At 45.8% G+C, this 14,802-nt stretch overlaps 1 protein-coding gene across 1 annotated transcript in view; it reads left to right on the top strand.

Annotated features, from left to right (window-relative positions):
* LOC140427856 (suppressor of tumorigenicity 14 protein homolog) overlaps positions 1-14,802 on the top strand; it is a 318,812-nt gene that overhangs the window by 93,930 nt on the left and 210,080 nt on the right. The window contains exon 7 of the mRNA XM_072513648.1: positions 11,079-11,265. Coding sequence (XP_072369749.1) covers positions 11,079-11,265 — 187 coding nt within the window. The remainder of the gene's footprint in view (positions 1-11,078; positions 11,266-14,802) is intronic.

Raw genomic sequence — 14,802 nt, 5'->3', positions numbered from 1 at the left:
GAGCAGCATTACGGTGGCGGAGAGGATGCTAGATGGGGACTCAACTTCCGAGGTAGTATGGGCTGAGGTTAGAAACATGAAAGGAGAGGTCACACTGTTGGGAGTCTTCTATAGGCCTCCAAATAGTTCGAGGGATGTAGAGGAAAGGATGGCGAAGATGATCCTGGATAAGAGCGAAAGTAACAGGGTGGTTATTATGGGAGACTTTAACTTTCCAAATATTGACTTGAAAAGATATAGTTTGAGTACATTAGATGGGTCGTTTTTTGTACAGTGTGTGCAGGAGGGTTTCCTGACACAATATGTTGACAGGCCAACAAGAGGCCAGGCCACGTTGGATTTGGTTTTGGGTAATGAACCAGGCCAGGTGTTGGATTTGGAGGTAGGAGAGCACTTTGGGGACAGTGACCACAATTCGGTGACGTTTACGTTAATGATGGAAAGGGATAAGTATACACCGCAGGGCAAGAGTTATAGCTGGGGGAAGGGCAATTATGATGTCATTAGACGTGACTTGGGGGGGATAAGGTGGAGAAGTAGGCTGCAAGTGTTGGGCACACTGGATAAGTGGAGCTTGTTCAAGGATCAGCTACTGCGTGTTCTTGATAAGTATGTACCGGTCAGGCAGGGAGGAAGGCGTAGAGCGAGGGAACCGTGGTTTATCAAAGAAGTGGAATCTCTTGTTAAGAGGAAGAAGGAGGCCTATGTGAAGATGAGGTGTGAAGTTTCAGTTGGGGCGATGGATAGTTACAAGGTAGCGGGGAAGGATCTAAAGAGAGAGCTAAGATGAGCAAGGAGGGGACATGAGAAGTATTTGGCAGGTAGGATCAAGGAAAACCCAAAAGCTTTCTATAGGTATGTCAGGAATAAGCGAATGACTAGGGAAAGAGTAGGACCAGTCAAGGACAAGGATGGGAAGTTGTGTGTGGAGTCTGAAGAGATAGGCGAGATACTAAATGAATATTTTTCGTCAGTATTCACTCAGGAAAAAGATAATGTTGTGGAGGAGAATGCTGAGACCCAGGCTAATAGAATAGATGGCATTGAGGTACGTAGGGAAGAGGTGTTGGCAATTCTGGACAGGCTGAAAATAGATAAGTCCCCGGGTCCTGATGGGATTTATCCTAGGATTCTCTGGGAGGCCAGGGAAGAGATTGCTGGACCTTTGGCTTTGATTTTTATGTCATCATTGGCTACAGGAATAGTGCCAGAGGACGGGAGGATAGCAAATGTGGTCCCTTTGTTCAAAAAGGGGAGCAGAGACAAACCCGGCAACTATAGACCGGTGAGCCTCACGTCTGTAGTGGGTAAAGTCTTGGAGGGGATTATAAGAGACAAGATTTATAATCATCTAGATAGGAATAATATGATCAGGGATAGTCAGCATGGCTTTGTGAAGGGTAGGTCATGCCTCACAAACCTTATCAAGTTCTTTGCGAAGGTGACTGAACAGGTAGATGAGGGTAGAGCAGTTGATGTGGTGTACATGGATTTCAGGAAAGCATTTGATAAGGTTCCCCATGGTAGGCTATTGCAGAAAATACGGAGGCTGGGGATTGAGGGTGATTTAGAGATGTGGATCAGAAATTGGCTAGCTAAAAGAAGTCAGAGGGTGGTGGTTGATGGGAAATGTTCAGAATGGAGTTCAGTTACAAGTGGAGTACCACAAGGATCTGTTCTGGGGCCGTTGCTGTTTGTCATTTTTATCAATGACCGAGAGGAAGGCGCAGAAGGGTGGGTGAGTAAATTTGCAGACGATACTAAAGTCGGTGGTGTCGATAGTGTGGAAGGATGTAGCAGGTTACAGAGGGATATAGATAAGCTGCAGAGCTGGGCTGAGAGGTGGCAAATGGAGTTTAATGTAGAGAAGTGTGAGGTGATTCACTTTGGAAGGAATTACAGGAATGCGGAATATTTGGCTAATGGTAAAGTTCTTGTAAGTGAGGATGAGCAGAGGGATCTAGGTGTCCATGTACATAGATCCCTGAAAGTTGCCACCCAGGTTGATAGGGTTGTGAAGAAGGCCTACGGAGTGTTGGCCTTTATTGGTAGAGGGATTGAGTTCCGGAGTCAGGAGGTCATGTTGCAGCTGTACAGAACTCTGGTACGGCCGCATTTGGAGTATTGCGTACAGTTCTGGTCACCGCATTATAGGAAGGACGTGGAGGCTTTGGAGCGGGTGCAGAGGAGATTTACCAGGATGTTGCCTGGTATGGAGGGAAAATCTTATGAGGAAAGGCTGATGGACTTGAGGTTGTTTTCGTTGGAGAGAAGAAGGTTAAGAGGAGACTTAATAGAGGCATACAAAATGATCAGGGGGTTAGATAGGGTGGACAGTGAGAGCCTTCTCCCGCGGATGGAAATGGCTGGCACGAGGGGACATAGCTTTAAACTGAGGGGTAATAGATATAGGACAGAGGTCAGAGGTAGGTTCTTTACGCAAAGAGTAGTGAGGCCGTGGAATGCCCTACCTGCTACAGTAGTGAACTCGCCAACATTGAGGGCATTTAAAAGTTTATTGGATAAACATATGGATGATAATGGCATAGTGTAGGTTAGATGGCTTTTGTTTCGGTGCAACATCGTGGGCCGAAGGGCCTGTACTGCGCTGTATCGTTCTATGTTCTATGTTCTATGAATGGCGGAGCAGACTCGATTAGCCAGTGGCCTAATTCTGCTCCTATGTCTTTTGTTCTTTGAAGGTAGACAAGTCTCCTGGACCTGATGGAATGCATCCCAGAGTGCTAAAAGAGATGGCTAGGGAAATTGCAAATGCACTGGTGATAATTTACCAAAATTCACTAGACTCTGGGGTGGTCCCGGCGGATTGGAAATTAGCAAACGTGACACCACTGTTTAAAAAAGGAGGTAGGCAGAAAGCGGGTAATTATAGGCCAGTGAGCTTAACTTTGGTAGTAGGGAAGATGCTGGAATCTATCATCAAGGAAGAAATAGGGAGGCATCTGGATGGAAATTGTCCCAATGGGCAGACGCAGCATGGGTTCATAAAGGGCAGGTCGTGCCTAACTAATTTAGTGGAATTTTTTGAGGACATTAACAGTGTGGTAGATAACGGGGAGCCAATGGATGTGGTATTTCTGGATTTCCAGAAAGCCTTTGACAAGGTGCCACACAAAAGGTTGTTGCATAAGATAAAGATGCATGGCATTAAGGGGAAAGTAGTAGCATGGATAGAGGATTGGTTAATTAATAGAAAGCAAAGAGTGGGGATTAATGGGTGTTTCTCTGGTTGGCAATCAGTAGCTAGTGGTGTCCCTCAGGGATCAGTGTTGGGCCCACAACTGTTCACAATTTACATAGATGATTTGGAGTTGGGGACCAAGGGCAATGTGTCCAAGTTTGCAGACGACACTAAGATAAGTGGTAAAGCAAAAAGTGCAGAGGATACTGGAAGTCTGCAGAGGGATTTGGATAGGCTAAGTGAATGGGCTAGGGTCTGGCAGATGGAAGACAATGTTGACAAATGTGAGGTTATCCATTTTGGTAGTAATAACATCAAAAGGGATTATTATTTAAATGATAAAATATTAAAACATGCTGCTGTGCAGAGAGACCTGGGTGTGCTAGTGCATGAGTCGCAAAAAGTTGGTTTACAGGTGCAACAGGTGATTAAGAAGGCAAATGGAATTTTGTCCTTCATTTCTAGAGGGATGGAGTTTAAGACTAGGGAGGTTCTGCTGCAATTGTATAAGGTGTTAGTGAGGCCACACCTGGAATATTGTGTTCAGTTTTGGTCTCCTTACTTGAGAAAGGACGTACTGGCACTGGAGGGTGTGCAGAGGAGATTCACTAGGTTAATCCCAGAGCTGAAGGGTTGGATTACGAGGAGAGGTTGAGTAGACTGGGACTGTAGGATGAGGGGGGGATCTTATAGAAACATATAAGATTATGAAGGGAATAGATAGGATAGATGCGGGCAGGTTGTTTCCACTGGCGGGTGAAAGCAGAACTAGGGGGCATAGCCTCAAAATAAGGGGAAGTAGATTTAGGACTGAGTTTAGGAGGAACCTCTTCACCCAAAGGGTTGTGAATCTATGGAATGCCTTGCCCAGTGAAGCAGTAGAGGCTCCTTCATTAAATGTTTTTAAGATAAAGATAGATAATTTTTTGAAGAATAAAGGGATTAAGGGTTATGGTGTTCGGGCCGAAAAGTGGAGCTGAGTCCACAAAAGATCAACCATGATCTCATTGAATGGTGGAGCAGGCTCGAGGGGCCAGGTGGCCTACTCCTGCTCCTAGTTCTTATGTTCTTATGGTCTTCTGGTCTAATATACAGCTCTCATGCACCTTTCACAGGAAAACAAAGGGTAATACTTGTATTAACAAAGTAATTTTTCTTCTGGGAGGGACGTTCGTTCTGAAACCTGTTTCCAAAGACTGCCTCAGTGGCAACGTTCATGGCACGGTGGCACAGTGGATAGCACTGCTGCCTGACAGCATCAGAGACCTGGTTCAATACCTGCCTTGGGTGACTGTGTGTGTGAAGTTTGCACTTTGTCCCCGTTGTGCGTGGGTTTCCTCCAGGTGCTCCGGTTTCCTCCCACAGTCCAAAGAAGTGCAGATTAGCTGGATTGCTAAAGTGCCCCTTGGGTTACAGGGATATGACTGGAGAATGGGCCTAGGTAGGGTGCCCTTTCAGTGGGTTGGTGCAGACTCGATGGGCCGAATGGCCTCCTTCTGCGCAGTAGGGGTTCTATGTTTCTCGGTCAATTTCCAAACCCTTCTCCTATAACTGTTCAGAACAGCATTCTTTCTCTCTCTCGCCCTAAGTTCCGCCCAGCCGCTCAAACAAAGGTTCTCTGCTGGGATTTCCAGGCTTGAACCCATCAGCGTTATCTTGTCTATTTGATTGCCCATTCCCGTTTATACAAAAGAACAGAGCCACGCTATTGATATGCAACTAACTTCCCATTAATAGGGCAGCACGGTGGCACTGTGGTTAGCATTGCTGCCCCACGGCGCCGAGATCCCAGGTTCAATCCCGGCTCTGGGTCATTGCCCGTGTGGAGTTTGCACATTCTCCGCGTGTTTGCGTGGGTTTCACCCCCATAACCCAAAGATTGCAGGGTAGGTGGATTGGCCACGCTAAATTGCCCCTTAATTGGAAAAAATGAGTTGGTACACTAAATTTTTTTAAAAACTTCACATTAGTGGACAAAGAAGCAATTAGACTCTGTAATTGGCTAATAGTTGATTAGACAGGAGTGTCCTGAAGAACAATGGATCTGGGGGCATCCTCTGTATGCCCACTAATGAGTTTAAGTCTCGTTGGGACAATGTTAACTGACCAGATGTGGGTGTATACCTCTGACTCTGTGCGAACAGGATTTTCCCTCAGTTGGTATAACCCCTAAATTGCCTGCTATGTTGGGGTCTCATTTCTGGACCTAACTTCCCATTATCTCCCTTGTGTGAAACATGGCAGAGATGAGATTGCAAGGTGACAAAGGCTTGGATCTGAATATTCAAGAATATTTGACACTTTGGAAGAATATGATGAATATGATGCTTAACGGGATGACAGTGGATAGACAAAGACAAACATTCTAGGAGCGTAAGGGGGAATTGCAACAATTGTTTATTCCTGTCTGGCGCAAAAATAAAACAGAAAAGGTGGTCAATTCATGGTTTACACGGGAAATTAGAGACAGTGGGCGGGATACTCCCCTCCCCGGTGGGGTGGGGGATCCTGGCGTGATGGAGTGGCGGGAACCACTGCGGCGTCGGGCCGCCCCAAAGGTGCGGTGCACCTTTAGGGGCCAAACCCTCACCTTGAGGGGCTAGGCCTGCGCCGGAGCGGTTTCTGCTCCACCGGTTGGCGGGAAAGGCCTTTGGCGCCACACCAGCCGGGGCCGAAAGGTCTTCGCTGGGCGACGCGGGTCCGCGCATACGCAGGAGCGTCAGCGGCTGCTGATGTCATCCCCGCGCATGCGCAGGGAAGGGGGTCTCTTCCGCCTCCGCCATAGTGAAGACCACGGCGAAGGCAGAAGAAAAAGCGAGCCCCCACGGCACAGGCCCGCCCGCGGATCGGTGGGCCCCGATCGCGGGCCAGGCCACCGTGGGGGCACCCCCCGGGGCCAGATCGCCCTGCGCTCTCCCCCCCCCCCCCCCCAGGACCCCGGAGCCCGCCCGCGCCACCTTGTCCCGCCGTTCAAAAGGTGGTTTAATCCACGCTGGCGGGACAGGCATTCCAGCAGCGGGACTTCGGCCCATCGCGGGCCGGAGAATCGGCGGGGGTGGGCCCGCGGACCAGCGAGGCGCGATTCCCACCCCAGCCAAATCTCTGGTGGTGGAGACTTCGGGACACGGCTTGGGCGGGATTCACGCCAGCCCCCGGCGATTCGCCGACCCGTCGGGTGGGTCGGAGAATCCCGCCCAGTATTTGATCCAAGGAAGAAGCATACAAATTGGCCAGGAAAACAGCAGATCCAAATTCAGCAAAGAAGGACCAGTGGGTTAATTAAGAAGGGAAAAATAGAGTACGAGGGTTTTGTGAGGGTCATGAAGAGTCCAGCATGGGTTTGTAGAGTCAAACAGAAAGTAACTTTATTATAACAATATGTACACAGCAGCAGCAGTTCACTACTGGTTCCCTCTCTAACCAGTACCACACTGGCCAGCTCTATTTATACAGCTGAACTGATTGCCCCCTCCCCTCACTGGGGGAGCCCATATTCCCCAAGGAATATGGGGTAACCAATTGTCCCCAGCCAATAAGATCCAGGCAGGTTATCACAGAGAGTAAACGTGTAGAGAACATAAAAACTGACTGCAAAGGTTTCTATCAGTATGTGAAGAGAAAAAGATTGGTCGAGTCAAATGTAGGTCCCTTACAGTCAGAAACAGGGGAATTTATAATGGATAACAAAGAAATGGCTGACCAACTAAATGCATACTTGGGTTCTGACTTCATTAAGGAGGACACAAATAACAGCAGAAATGTTGGGGAAAACAAGAGTGAGTGAGAGGGAAGAACTGAATAAATCAATATTAGTAGAGAAATGGTGATGGAGAAATAGATGGGATTGAAGGCTGGTAAATCCCCACAGTCTGATAATCTGCATCCCAGAATACTTAATGAAGTGGCTCTAGAAATAGTGGATGCATTGGTGGTCATCTTCCAGGATTCTACAGACTCTGGATCAGTTCCTGCAGATTGGTGAGCAGCTAATGTAACTCCACTATTTAAAAAGGGAGGTAGAGAGAAAACAGGGATTATAGGTCCAGTCAGCCTGACCTTGGTAGTGGGGAAAATTCTAGCATCCATTGTTAAAGATTTTAGAAAGCAGTGGCAGGATCAGACAGAATCAGCATGGATTTATGAAGGGGAAATCATGCTTGACACATCTACTGGAACTCTTCGAGGATGTAACTAGTCCCTAGATGAGGGGGAGTCAGTGGATGTGGTATATTTGGACTTTCAAAAGGCTTTTGACAAAGTCCTGCAGAAGAGATTAGTGTGTAAAATTAAAGCGCATGGGATTAGGGTTCGTGTACTGAGAAGTATAGAAAACTGGTTGGCAGACAGGAAACAAAGAGTAGGTATTAACGGGTCTTTTTCAAATTGGCAAGCAGTGACGAGTGGGGGACCTCAGGGATTGATGCTAGGACCCCAGCTATTCACAATATATGTTAATGATTTCGATGAGGGAATAAAATGTAATATCTCCAAATTGGTGTGAGTGGTCACACATTTGGCAACTCCCGCTCAAGGCAGATTTTTTGGTCCTTTTCCCTGGTTGCTGGGTGGATGTTTTGGAGAAAAAAGGTGCAGAGGTGGTGGAGGAAAGCTATACTCCACTGGCGAGGTCGGTGGATGGATTTCCGGACCAGAAGTGGGTCTAGAAGAAAGGAGCTGCAGGAGCTAGAAACTCATTGTCCGACACAAGGGAAGATGGCAGAGGATAAAGGGTCGGCCCTATCAGCCCAATGGTCGAATTAGCAATTGGTGGACTTTCTGTGAAAAGTTCAGCCAACAAAGGAGGGAAGTTCAGGAGGACCTGGCAAAGGTGGTAGACCCGCTAAAAGCGGGGATCAACTGTGTGGCATTCAGGCTAGAGACCCAGAGTCAGGCGATCCAGAAGGTGGACGAAGCGGTGGGGGAGCACGAGGAGCAGCTTACCTCATTGGCAGTTGAAGTTGGGATGCTGAGGGAGACCTAGAAGCGACTTAAGGAGAAAGTGGAGAATTTGGAGAACCGCTCCCGGAGGGCAAATTTGAGAATAGTGGGGATGCCCGAGGGCATCGAGGGAGCAGACGCAGGCTCTTACGGGGCCAAGATGTTGGAACAGCTTATGGGGGAGGGGGCTTTCGACCAGCCCCTGGAGGTTGAATGGGCGCATGGGGAGCTTATGAAGAAGCTGCAGGAGAATGAGCCGCTGAGGGCGATGGTGGTGCAGCTACGCCGATTCTTGGACAAAGAGAAGAACTTGCGGTGGGCCAAGCAGACGAGGAGATGTACCTGGGAAGACAACGAGTCCAGGTGTATCTGGACCTGGACGTGGAACTGGCATAGAGGAGAGCCGGATTCAACCGGGTCAAGGCTGCCCTCTTTAAGGAGGGGGTGAAGTTCGGGATGTGTACCCGGCCCACCTTTGGGTGTCCCACAACCACTGCGAATATTACTTTAGAACAGCGGAGGAGGTCACTGAGTTCTTGAGAGAAAATGAACTGGCAGGAGAGGGAGGACACTGAACGTTGAGAGAATGTGAGGTGGTGTTCGTTCTCCCTGCCCCTCTTTTTGTTGTATTGTTCTATGTTCTTTTTTGGATGATGGCCAGGGGAGAACCTCTCTTCTCTTGTGGGCTGTCTCATGTTTTCAGGGGTTTCTTTGGTGGGAGGCCGGAGAACGGTGGAATGCACCTTTTTTTCTTCTTTTCATTGTGCAAGTTGGGGGGGGGGGGCGGGGGAAACAGGAATCAGTGGGGGGGGGATGCTTGGCCCCATGGAGGGGGGCTACCAGGCCAGCTGGTCGAACTAGTTCATGGGAGTGCAGGTGGTTAGAGCTTTAGAGAGCGATAGGATTGTTGTGTTGTTTAGGGGAGGGGAGGACTGCTGATGGGGGTGAGGCGTTTGATGCGCAATAAGGAGAGAGTTAGTGACGGTGGACATCTAAAGGCGGGCATGGCGGGTTGTGAGACGTGAGCCGGGGGCTAGCCCAAGAAGGAATATGGTTGATTGGCAGGGGAGGGGGGCGGGGTGCCCCCCAACCAGGCTAGTCACAGGGAATGTGAGAGGGCTGAATGGGCCAGCCAAACAGTCGTGCATGTTCGCACACCTGAGGAGCTTAAAGGCGGATGTGGCATTTCTACAGGAAACACATTTGAAGATTGTGGGCCAGATGTGGCTGAGGAAGGAGTGGGTTGGACAGGGTTTTCACTCAGGGTTGGATATGAAGACGCGGGGGGTGGCGGTGATGATAAATAGGCAGTTAGCGTTTGAGGTGGGAAATATAGTGGCAAATCCGGGGAAATCAGCGCCTGCATTGGAGGTTAGATGTGGGATTGTTAGCAGACGAGGAGGTGTGCGGGCAGGTGAGGGCTGCCATCTAACGCATGTAAATGTGTTGGGTTCCCCAAAAACTGATAACAAGGACTTATGACAAACAGCATTTCATTTACTAGCTGGGAAGCTACTTCATGCTGTACCCTGCCTGGGCTCCCAGGCAGAACATCCGCGCTCTGACTTGTGACCCTTTTTGTGGCCACATCATCACATGACAACTTGGTCTACAAGTTCTACAGCAGGGTCTAAAATGTAGGGCATTTTTGGTGCTGCTACAGAACGATTTCCAGGCAGTACATTTAACAAATGTGCAACTGCGAACTCTATAGAGCTGCAATAACCCAGCCTCCCTTCGCCCCATTCTCCAATGTGTCAGCTCTCAAAAATAGGTTGATTTCATACCAAGAGACCCTGCCCGGTTGCACAAAATCAGGACCAACCTGTAAGTTATTGCAAAGATGGCTCAACACAGGCAGCAAAAATCTCTTTTGCTCTTCCTGTGTGCTGTGTACTAAAAGTAGAAAATCGACCCAACTGAGAATTCCTGCAATGCTTGAGTGCAAAATCTGTTGGGCAACAATAGCTTTCCTTTCCTGTTTTTAAAGAGTGATACATGAGACTGCAAAGTTTGTGTTTTGTTCCGTCTACTGCCTTTATCTGGGATGTAAGTACTGAATCTGCGAAGGAAATCTGCCAAAGTTCTAAAAGCAATGGAGATGAGATGAATTTACCAAGAGGCAAGAGGGGCAGGTAGTGAACAAAGACAAAATGAATAAAACAGGAGGTGAAAATTAAGTTAATTCAGGTGGCATGCTCAATGTAAAAAGCAGAATATGTTGAACAAAAAAGCTGTGTGCTCATAATATGATATTTCCCAGCATTATTTTTTTCTGCTTAATAATAATGGGGCATATCAAGAAATAAGATTATAGATAGTGTAAAACAAGCTACATGGGAAAGTGGTGAGATGTCTTGGAAAACAGTAGACCAGCAAGCTGCTGTATTTGGTGAGTGTAGATTAATTGCTATCAATATTCTAATAACAGGGGTTGGATCATTTTTAAGACTTGCTGCTGTTTGACCTGAATCCTATATTCTGCTTGGTTGCAAATTCCAAATTGTAACTATGAGGAAGAAATAACATCAGGAGTTGGTTTTACATCTGCACCAATATTGAAACACAGCAGTGAAATCTGGCAAGAATCTATATTGGCCCATTTTGCCCATTCCGTCCCTCCCTATGCAACATGTTACCAGCGTTCTGCCTATGCGCCTCTTCCATTCACTCTAAACAAGTTGAAAATAGTTTACTCATGGAGATGTATGAAGAATGCAAAACATCCAGGAAGCTGGGGGGGGGGGGGGGGGCTTCACAAAGCCATCTGTATAGATTCAATTTATTAATTCCACTCTTTCACTGGCATCCAAGCATACTTCATGCTCCACTCATTACTGAACGGTATTTCCCAATGATTTGCTGTTGTAATAAAGAACAATGGGCCTTTCACTGTTGTTCCTACATTAAGTTCCAATGATCTTATCTTACCCTTCAGCGTGTCCTATGACTGATAGAAGAATCCAGTGGAACAAAGCGTCATCATGTCGTTGGGAGATGAGAGCGCCTGCAAACCATTTGCTGGAAATTACTATTCAAAAATATTTTATGAATGATGATTGCAGCCTGAATTACATTGCACTTTATGACTCACTGGTGCCTGGAAAAAAGAAACTAATCATAAGGTAAGGAAAGGCACGTCGTTGAGGAGGAAATCTACTTCACAGAAGCTGTTTGACGCATGTACATGTGTGGACCAGAAATGATATACCAGAAAACATATGCAAATAAGGGCGAGGATGCAGGCCTTGATTTTCCTGCAACGGTCTTGCCTGGTGTTATCCTCCCAATTAAAATGGGTATTAAAGAGCAACATGGTTATCATCTGGAATAATAATGGGGCATATCAAGAAATAAGATTATAGATAGTGTAAAACAAGTTGCATGGGAAAGTGGTGAGATGTCTTGGAAAACAGTAGACCAGCAAGCTGCTGTATTTGGTGAGTGTAGATTAATTGCTATCAATATTCTAATGACAGGGGTTGGATCATTTTAAATCTAATTTTACTTTAGACTGCGACCAATAAATGCCTTGGGATGTTTCCTTACATCAATGGTGCAATATGAATACACATTGTTGTTGTGATTAGTTGCAGAGTACCAATACCTCTTTATTCTTCCTCAACAATGTATCTCAGCCCTAGGTTCAGAGCACTCCTCACTGCACAGTACAGTATGCTATTTCTTTACATGTGCAGCCTCAGTTACCCTGTGACCTGAATGAGATTGTCAGGTTTAGTGCCAAGCAGTCGTAATATTGAGCTGTTGACCTATGGTTATGAGGAACTAGGTTGAGACTGCCCCCAGCCACATTACTTGTTCCGGATGCTGCAATCTAGAGCACAGAGGACAACACCAACAATCAGTCTGGGCTCATCTGGTTGTGCTATAGGTAAATTGATGCGTTCTGGCACTGGATGTTAAGAGTGGACAGATGATCTATTTCTCAGCACCTTACCTCAACCCTCAGATTGATTTGCATAAGAAACTAAAATAAATATTTAATTGAAATGAGAGGCAGATGGCAGCACCATGTTAACATAAAGGAAGAACTGTTGCATTGTTTATCAGAGTTTTGCAATCTGTTGGTAAAAATGTTTTTTCTTCATTGACAGTAGAGTGCTGGCACCAAAGCTCACAGTAATGCTATCAGCTGCCCGTGAATATGTGTTAGTTACAAAGGCACGCTATTTGGGTAAAATAAAAATGAATTGTATTTTGTTAATGGCCTAATACTTTCTGCAATGATGTAAGTATGTGATAAGAATTGTTCTGGAACAGCTTGTCTATAACCCAAAGCAATTCCATTTTTATTAAACAAATTGTATCCCAACAAAATAAAAGAAGCTCAGAGCAATGTTCAGGGTTCTATTTCAACCCACGACTATTTTCAATGTTTAACATAAATTTTATGTTTTAAAATACATGCTGATAAATCCACATATCCTCATTCAGTATTTGAGCCAGCTGAATATAGACTCAAAAGACTTAAATGCCAGGAAGTTTTTTTATTTTTACAAGCAAAATGACATCAGTAATTTTCAACTTTACATAAATGAGTTAAAATGGCCATATGCTAGCTGCAGTGTCATACCGTTCTGGTTTTGATAGCAGTGACATTATTGTACCTTGCTCTATTATTGATAAGACTTAGTCTAAATCTGTGAGTCTTTAAGACTTTGATGGTTTTGTAGATTAAATGGGTAAAGGGGTACCACCCACATGCAAAAAGTGTTTAACAAACATGTTTTGTTCACCTGCGAACAGCTGATGTGAAGTAAATCTTGTTGAACTTTAGGGAATAAACGCAAAGTAAACTGCTTCAACAGGAATTAATGTAAAAGGACAAAGTTATGTTGCATTGGAATGCAAAAGTTTATGATGTATATAAAACATTGAGTGGTGCACTGGTGACAAAAATGATGTATGCCTTTTTTTAGATTCTTGTCTCCCAACTAAACAAGTGCCTGGAAAAATCCTCCTTTAAATGTTACAGGTCATAATCTGAGAATAACTACTGGGTGTATGCAAACCATGTTCACTGACCATGAAAGCATTAGCCTGTGGGCTCATTCAGCAGTAGGTTATTCAAAAACTAGATTTGACTGGTTTTCCATTCTTCTTCTGTGGAAATCAGAGCAATTATTAAGGCTTATTTAATTAACTTTACTTGACCTTTTGTATAGCCTTTCTAAATCCAAATGTTGTTAACATTTAAGTCTAGTATTTTTTTCACTTGTCTATCGCTCAAGAAACACAGCAGACTTCTGTGTTTTGACCGCCTGTATGCATTTGAGCAGTTTGAAAGGTACAGTTTCTTTTGAGCGAGAACATTTATTTCAGTGAAGTTTGTAAGTAGCCATAACAACAGAAATGTTGCATTCTGAGAACTGTAGCAGTGGCCGTAAAATTCTTAGATTGAGTGATGTTTTAAGTACCCCTTGCTGCTGGGATTCTGGACAGAGAGGCTGTGTGCCACCCCTGCCCACAGTGCCAAACAAGCTTGTGTGCACGAGGGGGCAGTTGGGGGGAGGGGGAGTGGACGGATGGACAGAGTTCACACGATTAACAAAATACAATTCATTTTCTTTTTACCCCAAGAATCCATCCCCCCTCCCCACCTCCCCATTACATACTGAACAGATTCAGTGGAACTCGAGGCATGGATAGATTCTTAGAATAACGTTTCCAATCATAAGGGGACGGACTAGCCTTCAGCCATCTTGATTGCTGTGGAAACCAAAATATTTATTGAATAAAGAATTGGTTTGGCCTCTCTGGGTCTCAATGGGAAAGACATTGTTCTGCCTTTGAAGAATGTATTTGGGTGGGTTTCACTGATGTTTCCTTTACAGGCATTCACCCCCAACCCTGATATTTAGAACAGGGTTTCCGGCATTGGACAAGGGCACCTGGAGTTTCTGGCCTGCCATGGTTATGCTAGTGGAGCAATGCCCAAAGAATTTCTAGATCAGTATGTCTGCACTCCAGTGGATTTAGGTACAGAAAATGATTATATTTCAGAGGATGAAATCTTGTTTGTAATATGAGGGGCAATAATGCTGTGAAGGGAAACATCTCCATATTTGTTTTGCAGTGGTGGAATCAAATGTACAGTACCATTTTTCTCTTTGTTCATGGGAAGTGAATGTTGCTGGCAAGGCCAGCATTTGTTGCCTACCTCTAATTGCCTGAGAGAAGGTTGAGGTGAACGGCCTTCCTGAACCACTGTAGGCTATCTGGTACAGGTACACCCACAGTGCTGTTAAGAAGGGAGTTCCAGGTTATGACTAGACGACAGTGAAGGAACGGCAATAATGTTCCAAGTCACGATGGGTTGTAATTTTGAAGGAAAATGGCTGGTGGTGGTATTCCCACATGCCTGCTGCTCTGCTGTTTCAAGTAACAATAATAATAATATTTATTAGTATCACAAGCAGGCTTACATTAACACTGCAACAAAGTTACTGTGAAAAAGCCCTATTCGCCACACTCCGGCTCCTCTTCGGGTACACAGAGGGAGAATTCAGAATGTCCAATGCTCCTAATAAGCACGTCTTTCGAGACTTGTGGGAGGAAACCGGAGCAACCGGAGGAAACCCATGCAGACACTGGGAGAATGTGCAGACTCCACACAGACAGCCAAGCCAGGATTCGAATGC

This window comes from Scyliorhinus torazame, chromosome 8 (assembly GCF_047496885.1).
Source record: "Scyliorhinus torazame isolate Kashiwa2021f chromosome 8, sScyTor2.1, whole genome shotgun sequence".
NCBI classification, from domain to species: Eukaryota; Metazoa; Chordata; class Chondrichthyes; order Carcharhiniformes; family Scyliorhinidae; genus Scyliorhinus; species Scyliorhinus torazame.
The sequence above is the reverse complement of the archived record's forward strand: the minus strand, read 5'-3'. Positions and strand labels throughout refer to the sequence as shown.